This window comes from Pseudoliparis swirei, chromosome 8 (genome assembly GCF_029220125.1).
Source record: "Pseudoliparis swirei isolate HS2019 ecotype Mariana Trench chromosome 8, NWPU_hadal_v1, whole genome shotgun sequence".
NCBI lineage: Eukaryota > Metazoa > Chordata > Actinopteri > Perciformes > Liparidae > Pseudoliparis > Pseudoliparis swirei.
The window spans coordinates 23642801-23670126 of NC_079395.1; the positions used below are offsets into that span (position 1 = coordinate 23642801).

At 47.4% G+C, this 27326-nt stretch overlaps 1 protein-coding gene across 1 annotated transcript; it reads left to right on the plus strand.

The window, feature by feature from the left end:
* The first annotated feature begins 2885 nt into the window (after positions 1-2885).
* Positions 2886-19605, plus strand: LOC130197619 (sickle tail protein-like). Its single transcript, XM_056420372.1, has 11 exons — positions 2886-3024; positions 3078-3611; positions 4293-4488; positions 4731-4812; positions 6442-6718; positions 14647-14923; positions 15251-15568; positions 16461-16565; positions 16994-17028; positions 17113-17285; positions 19426-19605. The coding sequence occupies exons 2-11, from the start codon at positions 3500-3502 to the stop codon at positions 19603-19605; spliced, it is 1755 nt and encodes a 584-aa protein (XP_056276347.1). The 5' UTR covers positions 2886-3024; positions 3078-3499.
* The last annotated feature ends 7721 nt before the right edge of the window (positions 19606-27326 follow it).

Consider the following 27326-nt stretch of genomic DNA (forward strand, 5'->3'; position numbering starts at 1 on the left):
CCAAAACCTCACATCGGACCAGGAAAAACTCCCAAATAACCCTTCAGGGGGAAAAAAGGGAAGAAACCTTCAGGAGAGCAACAGAGGAGGATCCCTCTCCAGGATGGACAGATGCAATAGATGTCATGTGTACAGAAGGACAGACTTAGAGTTTAAATACATTCAATGAATATGACAGAGTGTATGAATAGTTGGTAGTAGACATATTCCACGATGGAGACCTCCATGATCCATCAGGCAGATGGCGGTAGAGAGGAGGAGTGGGCGGAGTCTCAACAGTGGGCGGAGTCTCAACAGGGCAGTGGCGTAGTTGGTAGCAGGAATTCCACGACCCAGACCTCGATGATCCATCAGCAGATAGGATCTATGCCGTCTCATAGGGTCCCAGACCCAAGAGGGGAGTTTGCCGGTGAGCATCTGATGGCCGGGCCTTTGCCCATGGGACCCGGTCGGGCTTAGCCTGGAGAAAGGATGTGGAGCTGGAGCGTTACCAGCTAGATACCGTTGGGTTCACCTCCACGCACAGCTCCTGGAGAAGGTTGGACTCTGTCCTCTTGTGGAGTTTCCCAGGGTGGAATGCGGCGAGCGGAGATGGGGATAATCACGAGCTCCTGCCTGAGCGCCGCCGTGTCGGTTTTCTCCCTGGAGAACGAGAGGGTCGCCTCCCCGCGGGTTGCGGGGAGTAAGGCTCTGACTGTGGTTTGTGCTTATGCACCAAACAGCAGTTCAGAGTATCCGGCCTTCTCGGAGTTGGTGGGAGGAGTCCTGGAGAGGGACCGCCTGCCGACTCCAGAGTTCTCCTGGGAGACTTCAACGCTCACGTTGGCAATGACAGAGAAACCTGGAGGGTGATTGGGAAGAACGGCTTCTGATCTGAACCCGAGCGGTGTTCTGTTACTGGACTGCTGGACCCCGTGCTAGCCACGGCTTGTCCATAACCAACACCATGTTCCAACACAAGGGGGCTCATAAATGTACCTGGTACCAGAACACCTGAGGCCGGAGATCAATGATGGACTTTGTAATCGTATCATCTGATCTGAGTATGTCTTGGACACTCGGGTGAAGAGAGGAGCAGAGCTGTCAACTGATCACCACCTGGTGGTGAGTTGGATCAGATGGCGGGGGAGTCGGTTAGAAAGACCTGGCAAGCCCAAGCGTGTAGTGCGGGTGAACTGGGAACGTCTGGGTGAGGACCCTGTCAGGGAGGTCTTCAACTGAACCTCTCACACATACCGAGGGAGGTTGGGGACATGGAATCCGAGTGGTCCATGTTCAAAGCCTCTATTGTGGAAGCGGTCGATAGGAGCTGTGGTCAGAAGGTCATCGGTGCCTGGCGGCAACCCGAGAACCCGGTGGTGAATGAGGCCTTCCGGGCCTGGTTGGCCTAGGGGCAGGGCTCCAGACTGCGACCAAATGGTCGCATTTTGCGCCTAAAATTAGACACAGTGCGAGTAAATTTTTCATCAACTCACGCATGCGCGACCAGTAAATTAGCAGATTTCTTTTTTTTGTTATTAAATATTTTTGTTGTTTACAAACTTGTTCTACACTTCAGCCCATTATAGTTAGCGGTAATGCCTGAATGACTGGTTTGCTAACCGACATTAACTCCAGAAGAAGAAGAAAGGAGACGAAAACCGAAGAAGAAGAAGGCTGGCCTGTGTGTGAGAGGGGGGGGGGGGGCTAATGTGTGAAAAGAGGCGCACTGCAGCGGAGGGCCGCAGAGTGAGAGGTCCACGAGGGGATCCTCACCACCGAGCGCGCCCCGCCCCGAGTTGAATCACTGGGTCGACTCAGCCGACTCTCACATGTCTGCCCCTATAGACTGATGCTCACGGTAAACGCATTCGATCTGGAGCGCGCGAGGGTTTTGATAACGTTAGCGGAAGGATTTAAGTGACAACATCCGGTTTTGCAAAGTTAGCGGAAAGAACTACGTGAAACAACATCCGTTTATCAAAATAAGATGTCGACAAATCATACACTAACATATAAAAGTAAACAATGAACTGATGTTGTATCTTTATAGATAGTTTCTGAGATTTAGCTTAAATTATGCTAACATTAAAAATGTTTACTGTACCAAGGAAGAGTTTATAAAAATTAGTCAGTCTTTGTATGTTAAGAAAAGTCCTGTATATAGATTTCCCAAGAGTTCCAGGAAATGAATGATGCAGATGTGTTCCATACATATCTGAAATCCTACAATAGCAATCAAACAATTTTAATGTATCAATTAGGAAATTTTCAAAGTAAAGTTCTAAATGTTTAAAGAAATCGGTAATTTCTTTAATGTTTGAGTTGCTTTATATATGTATTTCCTCATAGTCCTAGGCAATAATGCTACACAATAAATAGAATGCTTCAATCAACACCGTGATCGGTGATTGGTATTATCGGATCGGCAGATACTGATTTCAGTGATCGGTGATCGGTATTATCGGTGATCGGCAGATACTGATTTCAGTGATCGGTGATCGTATTATCGGTGATCGGCAGATACTGATTTCAGTGATCTGCACCAAAACCTGATCGGTGCATCTCTAGAAACCAACAAATGTTTTGATTGGCCACATCGGCGCAACATGCACATGCTCAAGGTATGTTTTCTTCAAATATGTTTAAACTCAATACAGTAACTTCTGAAGAGTTCTCTGTTGTGAATGTTTTGCAGTTCATGAAGGCAAACAGGCATAAGATTGTATATTGTCAAATTATTTATCAGTAATACAGTAAAATGATGGGAAAACTTTGCAAGTCGATTTATAGTGTGTCAGGGTTTTTCCTGCAGAGAAAATTTGGGCGCCTAAGCCGTTTTCCTGAGCGCCATGACAAATCCCGAGCGCCTAAGGCAAAAAAGTCTGCGTTGAAAAACAAAACAACTGTGTTCATCAGGTTCATGTCAGCGAATATGTTCTCAATAGTATGTTTCAAGGAGGTGTGCTCACCTGTGTGCGCGTATCACGGCAGAGCGGCCAGCTGCTGATCACGCACTCAATAGCTCGACTGCATGAATAGAAGGTGCGCGATAGCGCAAAAATTTTTGGGACCACCCAAGACCCATTTTGACCCAGGAAAAAGTGCGCCCCTAAATTTTCTGCTTGCGCCCCTAACATTTTAAGTTAGGAGCGACTGTGCTCCTAGTTAAAAAAGTTAGTCTGGAGCCCTGCCTAGGGGTCTCCTGAAGCAGCTGAGACCGGACCGTCATGGTGAAGAAAGAGTTCTGGCACTCACCTCTGGTCAGGAACTCTGGGTTGTAGTGAACTGCCCTGAGGGGAAGAGAAGAAGTGGACCTCCTGCGTCCAGGCCAAACCCTCTGCTGGGTCTTTTACTTACTGGTGTTAAGTTCAATCGGCTGCCACCGATCTAACCCGAGTGGTGTTCTGCTCTTCTCTTCCAGTCCATCCAGGTGAGGAGTCCCTGCTCCACTGAAAGCCCCGTCTCTGCAGGTGTGCTGGACCTGGTAGAGCAGCAGGACCCTCTGGCTTCAGAGACCATGTCTGATGGAGAGGTCCTGCCCCCCACGGTACCCTTTACAAGGGGCAGTAGAGCCAGGTCCAGTCTACCTGTGGGCCGGTCCAGTGGCGAGACCAGAGCGAGGCCACCTGGTAGGTTGAGACACACACACACACACACACACACACAGGCAAACACACACACTCACACACAGGCAAACACCTGTAAAGTCTGAGTCGAGACCAGAAGGTGAGATCTGACTTTTAAACTATTATTTACTGCAGCAGATGTGAGATGACTATCAAGCCTGCTATGTGTGGACAATATGGTCAGTAGATACACACAGGAGAGCACAGGGAAGAAATGCAGTAGAGTTTAGTAAAGAAACAGTGGAGTTCAGTAAAGAAACAGTTGAGTTCAGTCAAGAAACAGTAGAGTTCAGTCAAGAAACAGGAGAATACAGTAAAGAAACAGTAGAGTTCAGTCAAGAAACAGTAGAATACAGTAGAGTTCAGTCAAGAAACAGTAGAGTTCAGTCAAGAAACAGTAGAATACAGTAAAGAAGTACAACATTTTAGAAACACAGGTCGATGCTCTCTACGGCCACTACCATCACCGTGGTGCGTTCAGGTGCTTCAGAGGACATGATGCCCCAGATAGAACTCAGATGAGCCTCTACCGTCACACTGTGCAGTCCTGGGAGACACTGAAGCCCTCTGTGTGTGTGTGTGTGTGTGTGTGTGTGTGTGTGTGTGTGTGTGTGTGTGTGTGTGTGTGTGTGTGTGTGTGTGTGTGTGTGTGTGTGTGTGTGTGTGTGCACGTGTGTGTTCCAGGTGTGTTGTTCCTGCAGTACGGGGGGGAGACCAGGCAGGTGTGGATGCCTGAGCCCAGCGGCCCCGGGGCCCTGGAGGCTCTGCTGGTCAGCGCCTTCCCTCAGCAGCTCTCCATGAAGATGCTGCAGTCCCCCAACATGGCCGTCTACATCAAAGACCCCAACCGCAACGTCTACTACGACCTGGAGGACGTCAGGTGAGGCCGTTAGTACTACGTCAATGTCCCTCCCAGGTGAAGGGCTGGTGACGGAGGCCTCCACCCAGAGCCAGAGGAGAGTCGTGACTGTTTACCAACAAACTTCAGCTTCACATTTCAAATGTCTGTTTGATGAGAGTCCAGTCACCTCCTCATGGAGACCTGATCCCCTCCCCCGCTCCCTGAAGTCTACATGGTGGTTCATCACATGAAGCTGTCCTGTGTGCTCTGCTTACTTCTAGAAACATCCCCTCACACTCCTGTGTGAAGGTGTATCACAGAGACGCCCCACGCCACGGCAGGCCGGCCGCCACGAAGCTCAGGGTGAGCCCACCCACTGTGAACTTAACTAAGGATCAGACTCTAGGAAACAGGAGACAGGAGATGTGAGACAGGAGACAGGAGACGTGAGACGTGAGACGTGAGACGTGTTGTGGGATGTCTCAGCATCATATGAGCTTTTCATTATTTCATCGTAGATTAACTTTTACCTAAAAAACTAACAAGTCAGAAGTAGCCCCACATAAGGAGAAACGGCAGGGAGCTGCATCTCACCTAGTCTCCTAGTCCCTTAGTACCCTACTCCCCTAGTCCCCTATTCCCCTACTCCCCTAGTGCCCTAGTCCCCTAGTCCCCTACTCCCCTCGTCCCCTACTCCCCTAGTCCCCTAGTGCCCTAGTGCCCTAGTCCCCTAACCTAACAAGGTTACTGGAGCCCCCTGTGCTACATCAGCACTGTGTTCTGATTGGATGAGGTCTGAAGGCCACAGCCTGCTGGGTGACACCATCTCCTGGGCCCTTCAGCCCCCTGCTGGGCAAGGGATGAAGCTGCAATAGATGTCAGACGAGCCGTACCGGGTCCACATGCAGGAGGAGGTGTCCCAGGAGGTGTCCCAGAGGGTTCAGGAACAGCAGAACACGAGTAGGCTGAGGACACGTCGGGGAACCGGTTGCCAGAGCTCCATGATGCCATACCCGACTTGTCAAACCGGCTCAGTGGGACCACGCGCTCTGAAGACCTGAACAGGTCCAGACCTGTCCACTGGTTCTGACAAAGGGAACCTCCAGAGCAATAATGGGACTGTTGACAGGAAGGGTAGACATGACCACACACAACCTCCTGCTGTGCACTTCGTGTAAACAGACATGTGTCCTCTGGCCGGGACGTGATGCAGTTAAAACACGTTGTGAGGTGAACTCAGCAGCAGAACCGGCTGGTCCTGGATCAGCCCGGCAGGGTCCAACAGCTGCTGAGTCTGTGGTGACAGAAAGAAACAGAAGAAGCTGCAAGCGTCAAAATGCTCTCATGAAGTCAGTGAGTCACCATGCAGCTTGATGCTGGGAGCTTTTACCACACACACACACACACACACACCTGCATGCCGACACAGGGCTTCTCTGTAAAAGCCGTTTTTCCTGCACTGGGTTAATTCCAGTCGGTGGGAGCTGCTGGGAGCTCGACAAATTTCCCCTTGGGGATTAATAAAGTATATATCTATCTATCTATCTATCTATCTATCTGTCTGTTGACGTGTCTGAAGTTTCCTCATCGCGCTGCATGTCAATAAAGTGGTTCCAGAAGGTTCCAGAACGTTCCAGACGGTTCCAGAAGGTTCTAGAAGGTTCCAGAAGGTTCTAGAAGGTTCCAGAAGGTTCTAAACGGTTCTAGACGGTTCTAGACGGTTCCAGAAGATTCTAGACAGTTCCAGAAGGTTTCAGAACGTTCCAGAAGTTTCCATAATGTTCTAGAAGGTTCTAAACGGTTCTAGATGGTTCTAGACGGTTCTAGAAGGTTCCAGAAGTTTCTAGACGGTTCCAGAAGGTTTCAGAACGTTCCAGAAGGTTCCAGAAGGTTCTAGAAGGTTTTTCAGGACACACTTGCCTGAGAGGAAGTGAACTCTTCAGTGTGTGCGTTCCCATGCATCAGGATACTGACCCTGGTGGTTTCTTGTAGATCTCCAAAGAGGTCTTGTACAGCAGTCCCAGTCCGGTCCACGGCGCCCTGCACCACCTGCAGGGCTCCATGTCTCCACCCATGGTGCGCTCCATGCCCACATCCCCCTCCAGGATGGCGTACGGCGGAGGGAGCGCAGCAGGGGGGGGGGCGGTGATGGGGGACCGAGGCAGCGTCACGTTACCACGGGAACGGCTGTCGGGCGTGAGGCGGTCCAGCTCCGTGTGCAGCAGCAGCAGCGGTGGTGCCATCCTGGAGAGGAGGGACGTGAGGCCCGGTGAGCTGTGTCCATGTGGATACTACATGTGTATAGTACATCTGGATACTACATGTGTATAGTACATGTGTATAGTGCATGTGTATACTACATGTGTATAGTACATCTGGATACTACATGTGTATAGTACATGTGTATAGTGCATGTGTATAGTACATGTGTATAGTCCATGTGTATAGTACATGTGTATAGTGCATGTGTATAGTACATCTGGATAATACATGTGTATAGTACATGTGTATAGTCCATGTGTATAGTACATGTGTATAGTCCATGTGTATAGTACATGTGTATAGTGCATGTGTATAGTACATGTGTATAGTGCATGTGTATAGTACATGTGTATAGTACATGTGTATAGTCCATGTGTATAGTACATGTGTATAGTCCATGTGTATAGTACATGTGTATAGTGCATGTGTATAGTACATGTGTATAGTCCATGTGTATAGTACATGTGTATAGTCCATGTGTATAGTCCATGTGTATAGTACATGTGTATAGTCCATGTATAGTACATGTGTATAGTGCATGTATAGTATGTGTATAGTGCATGTATACTACATGTGTATAGTACATCTGGATACTACATGTGTATAGTGCATGTGTATAGTGCATGTGTATACTACATGTGTATAGTACATCTGGATACTACATGTGTATAGTACATGTGTATAGTGCATGTGTATACTACATGTGTATAGTACATCTGGATACTACATGTGTATAGTACATGTGTATAGTGCATGTGTATACTACATGTGTATAGTACATCTGGATACTACATGTGTATAGTACATGTGTATAGTGCATGTGTATAGTACATCTGGATACTACATGTGTAGCGTACATGTGTATAGTCCATGTGTATAGTGCATGTGTATACTACATGTGTATAGTACATCTGGATACTACATGTGTATAGTACATGTGTATAGTGCATGTGTATACTACATGTGTATAGTACATGTGTATAGTGCATGTGTATAGTACATGTGTATACTACATGTGTATAGTGTATACTACATGTGTATAGTACATCTGGATACTACATGTGTATAGTACATGTGTATAGTGCATGTGTATAGTACATGTGTATAGTCCATGTGTATAGTACATGTGTATAGTGCATGTGTATAGTACATGTGTAAATTACATGTGTATAGTACATGTGTATAGTACATGTGTATAGTCCATGTGTATAGTACATGTGTATAGTCCATGTGTATAGTACATGTGTATAGTGCATGTGTATAGTACATGTGTATAGTACATGTGTATAGTATGATATACATGTATAGTACATGTGTATAGTCCATGTGTATAGTACATGTGTATAGTCCATGTGTATAGTACATGTGTATAGTCCATGTGTATAGTACATGTGTATAGTGCATGTATAGTACATGTGTATAGTGCATGTGTATAGTGCATGTGTATAGTCCATGTGTATAGTACATGTGTATAGTACATGTGTATAGTCCATGTGTATAGTACATGTGTATACTACATGTGTATAGTACATGTGTATGCTGTATAGTGCATGTGTATAGTACATCTGTATATACATGTGTATAGTACATGTATATAGTCATGTGTATAGTACATGTATAGTCCATGTGTAGTGCATGTATAGTCCATGTGTATAGTGCATGTGTATAGTACATCTGGATAATACATGTGTATAGTACATGTGTATAGTGCATGTGTATAGTGCATGTGTATAGTGCATGTGTATAGTCCATGTGTATAGTACATGTGTATAGTCCATGTGTATAGTACATGTGTATAGTGCATGTGTATAGTACATGTGTATAGTACATGTGTATACTACATTTGTATAGTGCATGTGTATAGTACATCTGGATACTACATGTGTATAGTACATGTGTATAGTACATGTGTATAGTACATGTGTATAGTACATGTGTATAGTACATGTGTATAGTGAATGTGTATAGTCCATGTATAGTACATGTGTATAGTACATGTGTATAGTACATGTGTATAGTACATGTGTATAGTACATGTGTATAGTACATGTGTATAGTACATGTGTATAGTACATGTGTATAGTCCATGTGTATAGTACATGTGTATAGTGCATGTGTATAGTCCATGTGTATAGTACATGTGTATAGTCCATGTGTATAGTACATGTGTATACTACATGTGTATAGTACATCTGGATACTACATGTGTATAGTACATGTGTATAGTCCATGTGTATAGTACATGTGTATAGTGCATGTGTATAGTACATGTGTATAGTACATGTGTATAGTCCATGTGTATAGTGCATGTGTATACTACATGTGTATAGTCCATGTGTATAGTCCATGTGTATAGTACATGTGTATACATGTGTACATGTGTATAGTGCATGTGTATAGTACATGTGTATAGTACATGTGTATAGTCCATGTGTATAGTGCATGTGTATAGTACATGTGTATAGTACATGTGTATAGTACATGTGTATAGTCCATGTGTATAGTGCATGTGTATAGTACATGTGTATAGTCCATGTGTATAGTACATGTGTATAGTACATCTGGATACTACATGTGTAGCGTACATGTGTATAGTCCATGTGTATAGTACATGTGTAAATTACATGTGTATAGTACATGTGTATAGTGCATGTGTGTATAGTCCATGTGTATAGTACATGTGTATAGTACATGTATAGTCCATGTGTATACTACATGTGTATAGTACATGTGTATAGTCCATGTATAGTACATGTGTATAGTACATCTGGATAGTACATGTATAGTATGTATAGTCCATGTGTATAGTGCATGTGTATAGTACATGTGTATAGTCCATGTGTATAGTACATGTATAGTACATGTGTATACTGTGTATAGTACATGTATAGTCCATGTGTATAGTACATGTGTATAGTGCATGTGATACTACATGTGTATAGTACATGTGTATAGTACATGTGTATAGTGCATGTGTATAGTACATGTGTATAGTACATGTGATAGTGCATGTGTAGTATGTATAGTACATCTGTATAGTACATGTGTATAGTACATGTGTATAGTCCATGTATAGTACATGTGTATAGTCCATGTATAGTACATGTATAGTGCATGTGTATAGTACATGTATAGTCCATGTGTATAGTACATGTGTATAGTACATGTGTATACATGTGTATAGTACATGTAGCATGTATAGTCCATGTGTATAGTGCATGTGTATTGTCCATGTGTATAGTCCATGTGTATAGTATGTAGTACATGTGTAGAGTACAGGTGTATAGTCCATGTGTATACTACATGTGTATAGTGCATGTGGATACTACATGTGTATAGTACATGTGTATAGTCCATGTGTATAGTACATGTGTATAGTACATGTGTATAGTACATGTGTATAGTCCATGTGTATAGTACATGTATAGTCCATGTGTATAGTACATGTATAGTACATATGTATAGTACATGTGTATAGTCATGTGTATGTGTATAATAGTACATGTATAGTCCATGTGTATAGTACATGTGTATAGTGCATGTATAGTCCATGTGTATAGTACATGTGTATAGTACATGTGTATAGTCCATGTATAGTACATGTGTATAGTCCATGTGTATAGTACATGTATAGTACATGTGTATAGTACATGTGTATAGTGCATGTGGATACTACATGTGTATACTACATGTGTATAATACATGTGTATAGTACATGTGTATAGTGCATGTGGATACTACATGTGTATAGTCCATGTGTATAGTCCATGTGTATAGTACATGTGTATACTACATGTGTATAGTATTATGTATAGTACATGTGTATAGTTGCATGTGTATAGTACATGTGTATAGTGCATGTGTATAGTACTATAGTCCATGTGTATAGTACATGTGTATACTACATTTGTATAGTGCATGTGTATAGTACATGTGTATACTACATGTGTATAGTACATGTGTATAGTACATGTGTATAGTCCATGTGTATAGTACATGTGTATAGTCCATGTGTATAGTACATGTGTATAGTACATGTGTATAGTACATGTGTATAGTGCATGTGTATAGTACATGTGTATAGTGCATGTGTATAGTACATGTGTATAGTACATGTGTATACATGTATAGTACATGTGTATAGTCCATGTGTATAGTACATGTGTATAGTCCATGTGTATAGTACATGTGTATAGTGCATGTGTATAGTGCATGTGTATAGTGCATGTGTATAGTACATCTGGATACTACATGTGTAGAGTACATGTGTATAGTCCATGTGTATAGTACATGTGTATACTACATGTGTATAGTACATCTGGATACTACATGTGTAGAGTACATGTGTATAGTCCATGTGTATAGTACATGTGTATAGTCCATGTGTATAGTCCATGTGTATAGTCCATGTGTATAGTATGTATACCATGTGTATAGTACATGTATAGTGCATGTGTATAGTACATGTGTATAGTACATGTGTATACTACATGTGTATAGTCCATGTGTATAGTACATGTGTATACTACATGTGTATAGTACATGTGTATAGTGCATGTGTATAGTACATGTGTATAGTACATGTGTATAGTACATGTGTATAGTCCATGTGTATAGTACATGTATAGTACATGTGTAGAGTGCATGTATAGTCCATGTGTATAGTACATGTGCATAGTACATGTGTATAGTCCATGTGTATAGTACATGTGTATAGTACATGTGTATAGTACATGTGTATACTACATGTGTATAGTACATGTGTATACTACATGTGTATAGTACATGTGTATAGTACATGTGTATAGTCCATGTGTAAATTACATGTGTATAGTACATGTGTATAGTGCATGTGTATAGTCCATGTGTATAGTACATGTGTATACTACATGTGTATAGTCCATGTATAGTGCATGTGGATAGTACATGTGTATAGTCCATGTGTATAGTACATGTGTATAGTCCATGTGTATAGTACATGTGTATAGTCCATGTGTATAGTGCATGTGTATAGTACATGTGTATAGTACATGTGTATAGTACATGTGTATAGTACATGTGTATAGTCCATGTGTATAGTGCATGTATAGTACATGTATACTCCATGTGTATAGTACATCTGTATACTACATGTATGTGTATATGTATAGTCCATGTGTATAGTATGTATTACTACATGTATAGTACATGTGTATACTACATGTGTATAGTACATGTGTATAGTCCATGTGTATAGTACATGTGTATAGTCCATGTGTATAGTACATGTGTATAGTACATGTGTATAGTGCATGTGTATAGTACATGTGTATAGTACATGTGTATACTACATGTGTATAGTCGATGTGTATAGTACATGTATAGTACATGTGTATATGTATAGTGCATGTGTATAGTACATGTGTATAGTGCATGTGTATAGTGTGTATAGTACATGTGTATACATGTGTATAGTCCATGTGTATAGTACATGTGTGTATAGTACATGTGTATAGTACATGTGTATAGTACATGTATAGTATAGTACATGTGTATAGTACATGTGTATAGTCCATGTGTATAGTATGTGTATAGTACATGTGTATACTACATGTATACCATGTGTATAGTCCATGTGTATAGTACATGTATACTACATGTGTATAGTACATGTATAGTCCATGTGTATAGTACATGTATAGTACATGTATAGTACATGTGTATAGTACATGTGTATAGTGTATAGTACATGTGTATAGTACATGTGTATAGTATAGTGCATGTGTATAGTACATGTGCATAGTACATGTGTATAGTCCATGTGTATAGTGCATTGTATAGTACATGTGTATACTACATGTGTATAGTACATGTGTATAGTCCATGTGTATAGTACATGTGTATAGTACATGTGTATACTACATGTGTATAGTACATGTGTATAGTCCATGTGTATACTACATGTATAGTCCATGTATAGTACATGTATAGTCCATGTGTATAGTCCATGTGTATAGTACATGTGTATACTACATGTGTATAGTACATGTGTATAGTCCATGTGTATAGTACATGTGTATAGTACATGTGTATAGTACATGTGTATAGTACATGTATAGTCCATGTGTATAGTCCATGTGTATAGTGCATGTGTATAGTCCATGTGTATAGTACATGTGTAGAGTACATGTGTATAGTCCATGTGTATAGTGCATGTGTATAGTCCATGTGTATAGTGCATGTGTATACTACATGTGTAGAGTACATGTGTATAGTACATGTGTATAGTGCATGTGTATAGTCCATGTGTATAGTACATGTGTATACTACATGTGTATAGTCCATGTGTATAGTACATGTGTATACTACATGTGTATAGTACATGTATAGTACATGTGTATAGTCCATGTATAGTCCATGTGTATAGTACATGTGTATAGTACATGTATAGTCCATGTGTATAGTACATGTATAGTACATGTATAGTCCATGTGTATAGATGTGTATAGTACATGTGTATAGTCCATGTATAGTACATGTGTATAGTATGTGTATAGTACATGTGTATAGTACATGTGTATAGTACATGTGTATACTACATGTGTATAGTACATGTGTATAGTACATGTGTATAGTACATGTGTATAGTACATGTGTATAGTCCATGTGTATAGTACATGTGTATACTACATGTGTATAGTACATGTGTATAGTCCATGTGTATAGTACATGTGTATAGTACATGTGTATAGTACATGTGTATAGTACATGTGTATAGTCCATGTGTATAGTGCATGTGGATACTACATGTGTATAGTCCATGTGTATAGTGCATGTGTATACTACATGTGTATAGTCCATGTGTACATGTATAGTCCATGTATAGTACATGTGTATAGTAATATGTGTATAGTACATGTGTATAGTACATGTGTATAGTCCATGTGTATAGTGCATGTGTATAGTCCATGTGTATAGTGCATGTGTATACTACATGTGTATAGTACATGTGTATAGTCCATGTGTATAGTCCATGTGTATAGTGCATGTGGATACTACATGTGTATAGTCCATGTGTATAGTCCATGTGTATACTACATGTGTATAATCCATGTGTATAGTGCATGTGGATACTACATGTGTATAGTCCATGTGTATAGTCCATGTGTATAGTGCATGTGTATACTACATGTGTATAGTACATGTGTATAGTACATGTATACTACATGTGTATAGTCCATGTGTATAGTACATGTGTATACTACATGTGTATAGTACATGTGTATAGTACATGTGTATAGTACATGTGTATAGTACATGTGTATACTACATGTGTATAGTCCATGTGTATAGTGCATGTGTATACTACATGTGTATAGTCCATGTGTATACTACATGTGTATAGTGCATGTGTATAGTACATGTGTATAGTGCATGTGTATAGTGCATGTGTATAGTGCATGTGTATAGTACATGTGTATAGTCCATGTGTATAGTACATGTGTATAGTCCATGTGTATAGTACATGTGTATAGTCCATGTGTATACTACATGGTGATGTGTTGAGTTCCCTCATGGCGGAGCAGCCCCTCCTTCAGTGTGTAGGATCACACATGGGAGAGTATCTGTGGTGGCTGGGGTGTGGTTAGGCTCAGCTGCGGCGGAGAGTTGCTCAGGGAACAGGTGCTGGGAAGAGGCCTTATGGGCATCAGCCTGATTCCCTACAGCTGATGCTAATTAGGCCTCTTCCCAGCACCTGTTCCCTGAGCCACTCCCTCACTCCCCTCCACAGCTGAGCCTAACCACGCCCCAGCCACCACAGTGTCATACTCAGTGATGTGTCTGTGCTTCCTGGACACAGAGGTGTGGAGGCTGGACCTTTGCTGACAACGATATCATTTATCTTTAAAAACATATTATAATCTGATCCTGTGTGTGTGTGTGTGTGTGTGACAGATGAGGGCGCTGGCAGCAGTAGGACCATGGCCCTGGTGCTGCGTGGAGAAGGAGGACCATATTACCCAGACTCCTACTGCTCCTCCCTGCAGGACAGAGGGGGGGGTGGCCTGAGCATGGCCTCCGCCCAGTGCAGCGCTCCTCCGTCCATCACTGCAGACATGGTGGACGTTGGGGTCACGGGGCTCCCAGGGGGGCTGCGGCAGTACCGGGCCTCCATCAAACCCCTACTGGTCTACGGAGAGAGCCTGGAGCAGCAGACCCGCTTCCTCCACAGGTACACACACATCTAGAGCCAACGCAGGCACGTACCCAGAGTCTGGACACATAGCCCAGTTACTTTGACTTTGTGACATCAGAGGTCAGGCGGTCATAAAGCGGCCTCATCCTGCTGCCATGGTGCAGCACACAGTACCTAGCTGTCTCCACTCGGGCTGCAGATCCACAAGGCAACCCGTATCATGTCATCGATAGGAACACATGGTCTGCATTGCTCTTCACACATGAGTTTGTTATTGTCAGTTCAGACCTCAGGAAGACAATCGCATCTGTTGTACCGGTGGGGACCGGCCATCCTGTAACCAGCTGATGTTCCACCATGCAGGCAGAAGAGCAGGAAGTATGGCGACAGCCAGCTTCCTCCACTGGGATCCAAGACCCCGCCCCCGTCCCCTCACCGAGTCCACGAGGTCCGGATGATAGAGGGACAGAGCGTCGGAGGGGTGGGCCCGGTGTCTCCAGAGAGGATGTCACGTATCCGCCGGTCCCTGCGCCGGGACAGCCAGGAAGGCTCGGTGGAGATCGTACCCAGAAGAAGAGCGAGCGGCTCGTCATCCTCCCCCTCGTCTGTGTTTCTGGAGAGCCCTCTGGGACAACCTGAGAGACTGTGTCATGGTCATGTGACCGCCAGCAGCGCCCAGAGGTGAGTCATTCCTTCAATGTGACGCTAAAGTAGCAGATCTGTGAACATGAATACTCACTGAGGATCCGCATCAGCATCGTGTCCAGTGGACAGAGCTGAATACGAAACCCTAACCCTCATATGAATTACATAATACTATCAACCAAACTTTATTCCACACTCACGGTCCAGAGACAGATTATTGGTATTCCTAAACTTTTGATGAAACCAAGATTATTTCACTGTCCGAGTCGTTAACACGGCAAATAAATGTGTCCATCAGAGTTCTTCAAGCTGTTTGTGAAGCCTTGACTCCTGCAGCCACGAGCACTTCACGATCTTCTGGAAGCCTCTTTCGGCTTTGTTGATCAGAACACAGGTGTGCAGTAGAACATGCTCTAAACCAGGGGTCGGGAACCTATGGCTCGCGAGCCATATATGGCTCTTCCGGTGACGACATATGGCTCCCAGAAAATTTGGAGTTGAAAAAAAAAAAATCTCCACCCGTCTCCTGATGTTGTGCAGCGTGGACCTACAGGAACGAGTTGTTGCAGTACTTGTTGGCCGTCAGGGAGAGTTGACTGTCGAGCGTCACACGTTTCCTGGCAGTCGGGGGCGGGGCTAACGCAGAGTTGCTTAAGGTCGTGGGTGGGAGAGCCTTTCCCTAGAATTCTAGTTTGGTAGAAAGAGCTTTTGTCTGCAGAGAAGGAGGAGAGAAGGAGGAGAGGAGGAGGAGAGGAGAGATCGGTAGGCGGGCAGGTCGTCAGCGTCTTTAGATTTTCTCCATTTCCGTTCCGTTTGATGAACATTACTGAAGGGTTTGTCCGTACAAGCATAATAAGCTCAGAAGTCCTCCTGATACCAAGCTACCTGATGTTTCAATGGGATGGATGCTTGTTTCTCTATGTTGCAGTGCGAGGATGAAAGCCATGGAGGAGCAGATAGCCAGTCTGGCAGGCCTGGTGCACAGATCTCTGTCTCTTGGACCAGACGTCCACGGGGTCAAGGACACCGTCAGGTCTGTTCATGCCTTTAATCTAACAGCAGCACATCCACTCATGTCTTTGTTAATTGTTCATAATGATAATAGAGTAGTGGCTGCACAGGGATGTAGTGGCTAGCACGTCACCACAAGAGGGCCCAGGATTCGGTTCCCAGTCCGGCAGTTATGTATTTCGTTTGCATGATGTCAGCGTGGGTTCCCTCCGGGTTCTCCGGTTCTCCACCGTCCAAACACATGGTCTCAGGTTAATCGGAGGCTCTTAATTGGCCGTAATGTTAGCGTGAATGGTTGTCGGTCTGTATGTGCCCTGACTGGCAACCGGTGGCGTGTATCCAGGCTGCTCCCTGCAGACTTGGATTAGTTCAGGTTCCAACGTGACATGAGGTCTTTGTCAAATCTGCTGGATGGAGGATGGTTATGTAACTGTGTGTGTGTGTTTTCAGTGGCGATATTGAACGCACACTCCTCAACAAAGCCGGTGAGATGACTAACGATAACATTACCTGCCACCGACTACATGCTGGTGCTCTGGTTATGATGATGACCTTCCTCTGTCCTTCAGGAGTGGCAGCTGAGCCTCGGGTCCCGGCTGCTGTGATGGACAGCTTCAGCCGCGCCCCTCTGGCGCCCCCGGCCCCTCCCCAGCGCTACAGCGGGCTGCAGCAGAGCTTGGCGTTAGCAAAGAGTGACGTGTATGATCTGCGGCTGCAACTCAACCACCTCAGACACCTCCAGGTACTGATGGAGTCAAGGCCACAGCAACCTTCATCATCGTCACCATCATAGTACTAGCTGAGATGGACGGTGTGATGTCTTGATGTCTTTTTTTACTTAATTTAGAATCAGGATTCAAGGACAATGCATTGCCATCATTTACCACAGGACTGTTAAAGGAAATGCAACAAAAAGAAAACAGTAGTGCATTCCTGTGGTGTGACTCTGCTCTCCTTCAATCAGAGGATCGCCGGTTCGATCCCCGGCTCCTCTAGTCCACGTCGATCTGTCCTTGGACAAGACACGTGTTCCTGCACTGTATGAATGTTAGTCCTGATGGACAGGTGGTACCTTACATGGTAGCTCCTCCCATCAGGTGGTACCCTACATGGTAGCTCCTCCCATCAGGTGGTACCTTACATGGTAGCTCCTCCCATCAGGTGGTACCTTACATGGTAGCTCCTCCCATCAGATTGTAGCTCCTCCCATCAGGTGGTACCTTACATGGTAGCTCCTCCCATCAGGTGGTACCCTACATGGTAGCTCCTCCCATCATGTGGTACCTCACATGGTAGCTCCTCCCATCAGGTGGTGCCTAACATGGTAGCTCCTCCCATCAGGTGGTACCTAACATGGTAGCTCCTCCCATCAGGTGGTACCTTACATGGTAGCTCCTCCCATCAGGTGGTACCTTACATGGTAGCTCCTCCCACCAGGTGTACCTACATGGTAGCTCCTCCCACCAGGTGTACCTACATGGTAGCTCCTCCCATCAGCTGGTACCCTACATGGTAGCTCCTCCCATCAGGTGGTACCCTACATGGTAGCTCCTCCCATCAGGTGGTACCTTACATGGTAGCTCCTCCCATCAGGTGGTACCTAACATGGTAGCTCCTCCCATCAGGTGGTACCTAACATGGTAGCTCCTCCCATCAGGTGGTACCTAACATGGTAGCTCTTCCCATCAGGTGGTACCCTACATGGTAGCTCTTCCCATCAGGTGGTACCCTACATGGTAGCTCCTCCCATCAGGTGGTACCTTACATGGTAGCTCCTCCCATCAGGTGGTACCTAACATGGTAGCTCTTCCCATCAGGTGGTACCTACATGGTAGCTCCTCCCATCAGGTGGTACCACATGGTAGCTCCCATCAGGTGGTACCTACATGGTAGCTCCTCCCATCAGGTGGTACCTACATGGTAGCTCTTCCCATCAGGTGGTACCTACATGGTAGCTCCTCCCATCAGGTGGTACCTACATGGTAGCTCCTCCCATCAGGTGGTACCACATGGTAGCTCCTCCCATCAGGTGGTACCTTACATGGTAGCTCCTCCCATCAGGTGGTACCTAACATGGTAGCTCCTCCCATCAGGTGGTACCTTACATGGTAGCTCCTCCCATCAGGTGGTACCTAACATGGTAGCTCCTCCCATCAGGTGGTACCTAACATGGTAGCTCCTCCCATCAGGTGGTACCTTACATGGTAGCTCCTCCCATCAGGTGGTACCTAACATGGTAGCTCTTCCCATCAGGTGGTACCTTACATGGTAGCTCCTCCCATCAGGTGGTACCTAACATGGTAGCTCCTCCCATCAGGTGGTACCTAACATGTTAGCTCCTCCCATCAGGTGGTACCTAACATGGTAGCTCCTCCCATCAGGTGGTACCTAACATGGTAGCTCCTCCCATCAGGTGGTACCTAACATGGTAGCTCCTCCCATCAGGTGGTACCTAACATGGTAGCTCTTCCCATCAGGTGGTACCTAACATGTTAGCTCCTCCCATCAGGTGGTACCTAACATGGTAGCTCCTCCCATCAGGTGGTACCTAACATGGTAGCTCCTCCCATCAGGTGGTACCTAACATGGTAGCTCTTCCCATCAGGTGGTACCTTACATGGTAGCTCCTCCCATCAGGTGGTACCTAACATGGTAGCTCCTCCCATCAGGTGGTACCCTACATGGTAGCTCCTCCCACCAGTGTGTGAATGGGTGTGAACGGGTAAATGACGACATCTCGTGTCAGAGAGCTTTGAGTGGTCGGAGGACTATAAAAGTCTCAAGTCTCCCGGACCACAGAGACCTTTACCTGCATGGTGTGTGTGCCTGAGTGAAGCCACCACAACCCACGTAAAGCTCCTGAGTGGTTCCCTGTGTCCCAGCTCTCCAACCAGGAGAGCGTGACCTCGGTGCTGCGGATGGCGGGTCAGGAGCTGGTGGTGCTGATGTACGACCGGCTGGCTCAGTCTGAGGAGGCGGTGTACCGACGGAGAGCTGGGATGGAGGAGGAGAGGATCCACTACCTCGCTGCAGAGGAGAGAATACTCACACAGCTCCGGTGAGCCTCTGAAGTCACTCCTCAGTACAGCGTAGAGAAGACGTAGTTTGGTATGTCCATCTCTCTAATGGAGCAGCTCGTAAAGGTGGAGCTCATTTACTATATATTAGCTGCCGCTGGGTGCTTTAACCTATGCTAATATAGCGTTTATCAGTCTATTGTGTTTTATTTTATTAACTAGAGCTAAATAAAGTAACTAGAGTATAAGAGTACAATATTCTCCTCTGAGATGTAGTGAAGTGGAAGGTTGCATGAAATAGAAACACTCTGAGATGTTATTCTCCTGAAGTAAAGTACTTAGTTACAATACGCCATCGTTAGCTTGAGTGTTGGTTTGTCCAAAGTGGCATAGTGCATTAAAAAGCATCACAAAAGAGTCCCCTCCCCCAACCCCCCCCCCCCCCCACACACACACACACAACAAATCCCAATCCAACCCCCTCACTGTTCAACATGAGGGGCGATCATATCTGACGTGGCGGTTTAGCCTCCTCACCGTTCACACGCTGGCGGTGACATCATGACCCTGATGATGTCACTGCAGCGGAACGTTTCTGGTGACATGCGAGACGGAGAGCGGCAACTTCTTCAGGCAGAGGGAGGATGTGAGGGAACATATTGTTAAAGATAGAGCCGGGGGATGGGAGTGAGTGGATTGGGTATGACTTGGGCTTCCAGAGACTTCACTCCTCATCCTCTCGTAGCGACGCTCTGCAGAGCACAGACGAAGACTTCCCAAGCATATCAGGTACAAACTTAGACTAACGTGCAAGAATATAAAGTCATATGTTTATGATAATGAACACAATAATCCATTAAATTACATTTATTTTGTAGAGATCCAAAATCACAAATGATCCTCAGAGGGCTTCACGGTCTGAACAGATGTGACGTCCCTGACCTTTGACCTAACATCGGATCAGGAACAACTTCTCAAAGACAACCCGCAAGGAGAAAAAGAGAAGAAAACTAACAACACCAGTACAGAGATGAGTCCTCTATCAGCACTAAGGTCTAACAAGACCAGTACAGAGATGAGTCCACTATCAGAATCAGAATCAGAATCAGAAACAGGTTTATTGCCAAAGAATGTTTTCACAAACAAACGAGGAACTTTTTTTGGCGGAAGGTGCAAGATTCACAAGACTAAGACACCGGCGCCGAATGGCGCCATCTTGGAAAGGGTGGATGAAAGATTACAGCATAACATGAGGGAAGAGAGGCGAGAAAGAAAAGCCACCCCCCGACTATGCCCCTAGAGGTACAGTGTGAGCAGGAGAAACAAAAAACACCATTGCACATAAGCACATACATCTTAGACATGACTTGCAACGCGTAGGAAGGGGGGGAGGGGAGGTAAGCCAAAGACTGGGCGATAGCCCCGCCATTGGGGGCAGAAGGTAACCAGCACCGACAAGCAGCCAGCCCGTCTGGCAGCAGCCACGGCGCTGACACAGACCCCTGGCCCTGTCACCCTGGGGCAAAGCAGGCGGGCGTGGGATGGGGGTTAGTGAGTGCATTTCAGTGTGATGGTTGTGTGTGAGTGGCCTGATGTATCGTCCTCCCCCAGTCCACAACAGACAAAGTTCCCAGACCGCAAGATGGTCGTTGCCATGGAGATGGCCTTGAAGGGTCCTGGGAGAAACAACCACAGGTGTCTGTGGATAGGGGAAGGGAATGAGAGAGAGTCTCGCTTCAGTGATCTTCGGGAGTTGTTGTTCCAGTCACGGCCTTGGCCAAGGCCCGTCCTGGTAGAGGGAGCCGAAAGCAGATAAGATTGGGATTGTTTGGTCTTCCAGTAGCTGCATTTTCAATTTTGCGCACCTACTATTCCTCCATTTTCCTCCCGTTTGCCAATAGGATTTCAAATCGATCCAATTTCATTTGCAGAGCCATCAGCTTCTCCACGATGTTGTCATTCTGACGGTTTAATGCCAAAGTCTGAGCAGTACAGAGATGAGTCCTCTATCAGGACTAAGGTCTAACAAGACCAGTACAGAGATGAGTCCTCTATCAGGACTAAGGTCTAACAAGACCAGTACAGAGAGGAGTCCTCTATCAGGACTAAGGTCTAACAAGACCAGTACAGAGATGAGTCCTCTATCAGCACTAAGGTCTAACAAGACCAGTCCAGAGATGAGTCCTCTATCAGCACTAAGGTCTAACAAGACCAGTACAGAGATGAGTCCTTTATCAGGACTAAGGTCTAACTAGACCAGTACAGAGATGAGTCCTCTATCAGGACTAAGGTCTAACTAGACCAGTACAGAGATGAGTCCTCTATCGGCACTAAGGTCTAATAAGACCAGTACAGAGATGAGTCCTCTATCAGGACTAAGGTCTAACTAGACCAGTACAGAGATGAGTCCTCTATCGGCACTAAGGTCTAACTAGACCAGTACAGAGATGAGTCCTCTATCAGCACTAAGGTCTAACAAGACCAGTACAGAGAGGAGTCCTCCATCAGCACTAAGGTCTAACAAGACCAGTACAGAGAGGAGTCCTCTATGAGCACTAAGGTCTAACAAGACCAGTACAGAGATGAGTCCTCTATCAGGACTAAGGTCTAACAAGACCAGTACAGAGATGAGTCCTCTATCAGCACTAAGGTCTAACAAGACCAGTCCAGAGATGAGTCCTCTATCAGGACTAAGGTCTAACAAGACCAGTACAGAGATGAGTCCTCTATGAGCACTAAGGTCTAACAAGACCAGTACAGAGATGAGTCCTCTATCAGGACTAAGGTCTAACAAGACCAGTACAGAGATGAGTCCTCTATGAGCACTAAGGTCTAACAAGACCAGTACAGAGATGAGTCCGCTATCAGGACTAAGGTCTAACAAGAGAGAGTCCAGAGACACATTGGTAGACAGGGAGCTTCCAGGAGACAGGTAGACGGGTCAGGAGAGGTAGACGGGTCTAGAGACAGGTAGACGGGGTCTAGAGAAAGGTAGACGGGGTCTAGAGACAGGTAGACGGGTCCAAGAGACAGGTAGACGGGGTCTAGAGACAGGTCAGACGGGGTCTAGAGACAGGTAGACGGGTCCAGGAGACAGTAGACGGGTCCAGGAGACAGGTAGACGGGTCCAGGAGACAGGTAGACGTCCAAGAGACAGGTAGACGGGGTCTAGAGACAGGTAGACGGGGTCCAGAGACAGGTAGACGGGGTCCAGAGACAGGTAGACGGGGTCCAGAGACAGGTAGAGGGTCCAAGAGACAGGTCTAGAGACAGGTAGACGGGTCCAAGACACAGGTAGACGGGGTCTAGAGACAGGTAGACGGGTCCAAGACAGGTAGAGACAGGTAGACGGGGTCCTAGAGACAGGTAGACGGGTCCAAGAGACAGGTAGATGGGGTCCTAGAGACAGGTAGACGGGTCCAAGAGACAGGTAGACGGGGTCTAGAGACAGGTAGACGGGTCCTAGAGACAGGTAGACAGGTAGACGGGGTCCAGGAGACAGGTAGACGGGGTCCAAGAGACAGGTAGACGGGGTCCAGGAGACAGGTAGACGGGGTCCTAGAGACAGGTAGACGGGTCCAGGAGACAGGTAGACGGGTCCAGGAGACAGGTAGACGGGGTCCAGGAGACAGGTAGACGGGGTCTAGAGACAGGTAGACGGGGTCCAGGAGACAGGTAGACGGGGTCTAGAGACAGGTAGACGGGTCTAGAGACAGGTAGACGGGGTCCAGAGACAGGTAGATGGGTCAGGAGACAGGTAGATGGGGTCCAGGAGACAGGTAGACGGGTCCAAGAGACAGGTAGACGGGGTCCAAGAGACAGGTAGACGGGGTCTAGAGACAGGTAGACGGGGTCCAGGAGACAGGTAGACGGGGTCTAGAGACAGGTAGACGGGGTCCTAGAGACAGGTAGACGGGTCCAAGAGACAGGTAGACGGGGTCTAGAGACAGGTAGACGGGTCCAAGAGACAGGTAGACGGGGTCTAGAGACAGGTAGACGTGGTCTAGAGACAGGTAGACGGGGTCTAGAGACAGGTAGACGGGGTCTAGAGACAGGTAGACGGGGTCTAGAGACAGGTAGACGGGGTCTAGAGACAGGTAGACGGGTCCAGGAGACAGGTAGACGGGGTCTAGAGACAGGTAGACGGGGTCCAGGAGACAGGTAGACAGGGTCCAGGAGACAGGTAGACGGGGTCTAGAGACAGGTAGACGGGGTCTAGAGACAGGTAGAGACAGGTAGAGGGGTCTAGAGACAGGTAGACGGGGTCCTAGAGACAGGTAGACGGGGTCTAGAGACAGATAGAGGGGTCTAGAGACAGGTAGACGGGGTCCTAGAGACAGGTAGACGGGGTCCAGAGACAGGTAGACGGGGTCTAGAGACAGGTAGACGGGTCCAAGAGACAGGTAGACGGGTCTAGAGTCAGGTAGACGGGGTCCAGAGACAGGTAGACGGGGTCCTAGAGACAGGTAGACGGGTCAGAGACAGGTAGATGGGGTCCAAGAGACAGGTAGACGGGGTCTAGAGACAGGTAGACGGGGTCCTAGAGACAGGTAGATGGGGTCCTAGAGACAGGTAGACGGGGTCCAAGAGACAGGTAGACGGGGTCCTAGAGACAGGTAGACGGGGTCTAGAGACAGGTAGACGGGGTCCTAGAGATAGGTAGACGGGTCCAAGAGACAGGTAGACGGGGTCCAGGAGACAGGTAGACGGGGTCTAGAGACAGGTAGACGGGGTCCTAGAGACAGGTAGACGGGTCCAAGAGACAGGTAGACGGGGTCCAGGAGACAGGCAGACGAGGTCTAGAGACAGGTAGACGGGGTCCTAGAGACAGGTAGACGGGTCCAAGAGACAGGTAGACGGGGTCTAGAGACAGGTAGACGGGGTCCTAGAGATAGGTAGACGGGTCCAAGAGACAGGTAGACGGGGTCCAGGAGACAGGTAGACGGGGTCTAGAGACAGGTAGACGGGGTCCTAGAGACAGGTAGACGGGTCCAAGAGACAGGTAGATGGGGTCCAGGAGACAGGTAGACGGGGTCTAGAGACAGGTAGACGGGTCCAAGAGACAGGTAGATGGGGTCCTAGAGACAGGTAGACGGGTCCAAGAGACAGGTAGACGGGGTCTAGAGACAGGTAGACGGGGTCCTAGAGACAGGTAGACGGGGTCCTAGAGACAGGTAGACGGGGTCCAGGAGACAGGTAGACGGGGTCCTAGAGACAGGTAGACGGGGTCCTAGAGACAGGTAGACGGGTCCAGGAGACAGGTAGACGGGTCCAGGAGACAGGTAGACGGGGTCCAGGAGACAGGTAGATGGGGTCCAAGAGACAGGTAGACGGGGTCTAGAGACAGGTAGACGGGGTCCAGGAGACAGGTAGACGGGTCCTAGAGACAGGTAGACGGGGTCTAGAGACAGGTAGACGGGGTCTAGAGACAGGTAGACGGGGTCCAAGAGACAGGTAGACGGGGTCCAAGAGACAGGTAGACGGGTCCAAGAGACAGGTAGACAGGGTCTAGAGACAGGTAGACGGGTCCAGGAGACAGGTAGACGGGGTCTAGAGACAGGTAGACGGGGTCCAAGAGACAGGTAGACGGGGTCTAGAGAAAGGTAGACGGGGTCTAGAGACAGGTAGACGGGTCCAAGACACAGGTAGACGGGTCCAAGAGACAGGTAGACGGGGTCCTAGAGACAGGTAGACGGGGTCCAAGAGACAGGTAGACGGGGTCTAGAGACAGGTAGACGGGTCCAAGAGACAGGTAGACGGGGTCCTAGAGACAGGTAGACGGGGTCCAAGAGACAGGTAGACGGGGTCCAAGAGACAGGTAGACGGGGTCCAGGAGACAGGTAGACGGGGTCTAGAGACAGGTAGACGGGTCCAGGAGACAGGTAGACGGGGTCTAGAGACAGGTAGACGGGGTCCAGGAGACAGGTAGACGGGGTCCAGAGACAGGTAGACGGGGTCCAAGAGACAGGTAGACGGGTCCAAGAGACAGGTAGACGGGGTCCAAGAGACAGGTAGACGGGTCCAAGAGACAGGTAGACGGGGTCTAGAGACAGGTAGACGGGGTCTAGAGACAGGTAGACGGGGTCCAGAGACAGGTAGACGGGGTCTAGAGACAGGTAGACGGGGTCCAAGAGACAGGTAGACGGGTCCAAGAGACAGGTAGACGGGGTCTAGAGACAGGTAGACGGGGTCCAAGAGACAGGTAGACGGGGTCTAGAGACAGGTAGACGGGGTCTAGAGACAGGTAGACGGGGTCTAGAGACAGGTAGACGGGTCTAGAGACAGGTAGACGGGGTCTAGAGACAGGTAGACGGGGTCTAGAGACAGGTAGACGGGGTCCAGGAGACAGGTAGACGGGGTCTAGAGACAGGTAGACGGGGTCTAGAGACAGGTAGACGGGGTCCAAGAGACAGGTAGACGGGGTCTAGAGACAGGTAGACGGGGTCCTAGAGACAGGTAGACGGGTCTAGAGACAGGTAGACGGGTCCAGGAGACAGGTAGACGGGTCCAAGAGACAGGTAGACGGGGTCCAAGAGACAGGTAGACGGGTCCAAGAGACAGGTAGACGGGGTCTAGAGACAGGTAGACGGGGTCCAGGAGACAGGTAGACGGGGTCCAGGAGACAGGTAGACGGGGTCTAGAGACAGGTAGACGGGGTCTAGAGACAGGTAGACGGGTCCAGGAGACAGGTAGACGGGATCTAGAGACAGGTAGACGGGGTCTAGAGACAGGTAGACGGGGTCTAGAGACAGGTAGACGGGGTCCAGAGACAGGTAGACGGGGTCTAGAGACAGGTAGACGGGGTCTAGAGACAGGTAGACGGGGTCCAAGAGACAGGTAGACGGGGTCCAAGAGACAGGTAGACGGGGTCTAGAGACAGGTAGACGGGGTCTAGAGACAGGTAGACGGGGTCCTAGAGACAGGTAGACGGGGTCCAAGAGACAGGTAGACGGGGTCCAGGAGACAGGTAGACGGGGTCTAGAGACAGGTAGACGGGGTCCTAGAGACAGGTAGACGGGTCCAAGAGACAGGTAGACAGGGTCCAGGAGACAGGTAGACTGGGTCTAGAGACAGGTAGACGGGGTCCTAGAGACAGGTAGACGGGGTCCAAGAGACAGGTAGACGGGTCCAAGAGACAGGTAGACGGGGTCTAGAGACAGGTAGATGGGGTCCAGAGACAGGTAGACGGTTCCAGGAGACAGGTAGACGGGGTCTAGAGACAGGTAGACGGGGTCCTAGAGACAGGTAGACGGGGTCTAGAGACAGGTAGACGGGTCCAAGAGACAGGTAGACGGGGTCTAGAGACAGGTAGACGGTGTCCTAGAGACAGGTAGACGGGTCCAAGAGAGAGGTAGACGGGGTCTAGAGACAGGTAGACAGGTTCCTAGAGACAGGTAGACGGGGTCCTAGAGACAGGTAGACGGGGTCCTAGAGACAGGTAGACGGGGTCCAGAGACAGGAAGACGGGTCCAGGAGACAGGTAGACGGGACCAGGAGACAGGTAGACGGGGTCCAGGAGACAGGTAGATGGGGTCCAAGAGACAGGTAGACGGGGTCTAGAGACAGGTAGACGGGGTCCTAGAGACAGGTAGACGGGGTCAGGAGACAGGTAGACGGGGTCTAGAGACAGGTAGACGGGTCCAGAGACAGGTAGACGGGGTCCAAGAGACAGGTAGACGGGGTCAGGAGACAGGTAGACGGGTCAGGAGACAGGTAGACGGGGTTCAAGAGACAGGTAGACGGGGTCAGAGACAGGTAGACGGGGT

Excerpts from the sequence above, each read along its gene's own strand:
- LOC130197619 (XM_056420372.1), top strand. The coding sequence starts at position 3,500 with ATGTCTGATGGAGAGGTCCTGCCCCCCACGGTACCCTTTACAAGGGGC. Across the intron at positions 6,719-14,646 it reads GAGGAGGGACGTGAGGCCCG|ATGAGGGCGCTGGCAGCAGT; the intron begins GTGAGCTGTGTC and ends TGTGTGTGACAG. Across the intron at positions 16,566-16,993 it reads GGGGTCAAGGACACCGTCAG|TGGCGATATTGAACGCACAC; the intron begins GTCTGTTCATGC and ends GTGTGTTTTCAG.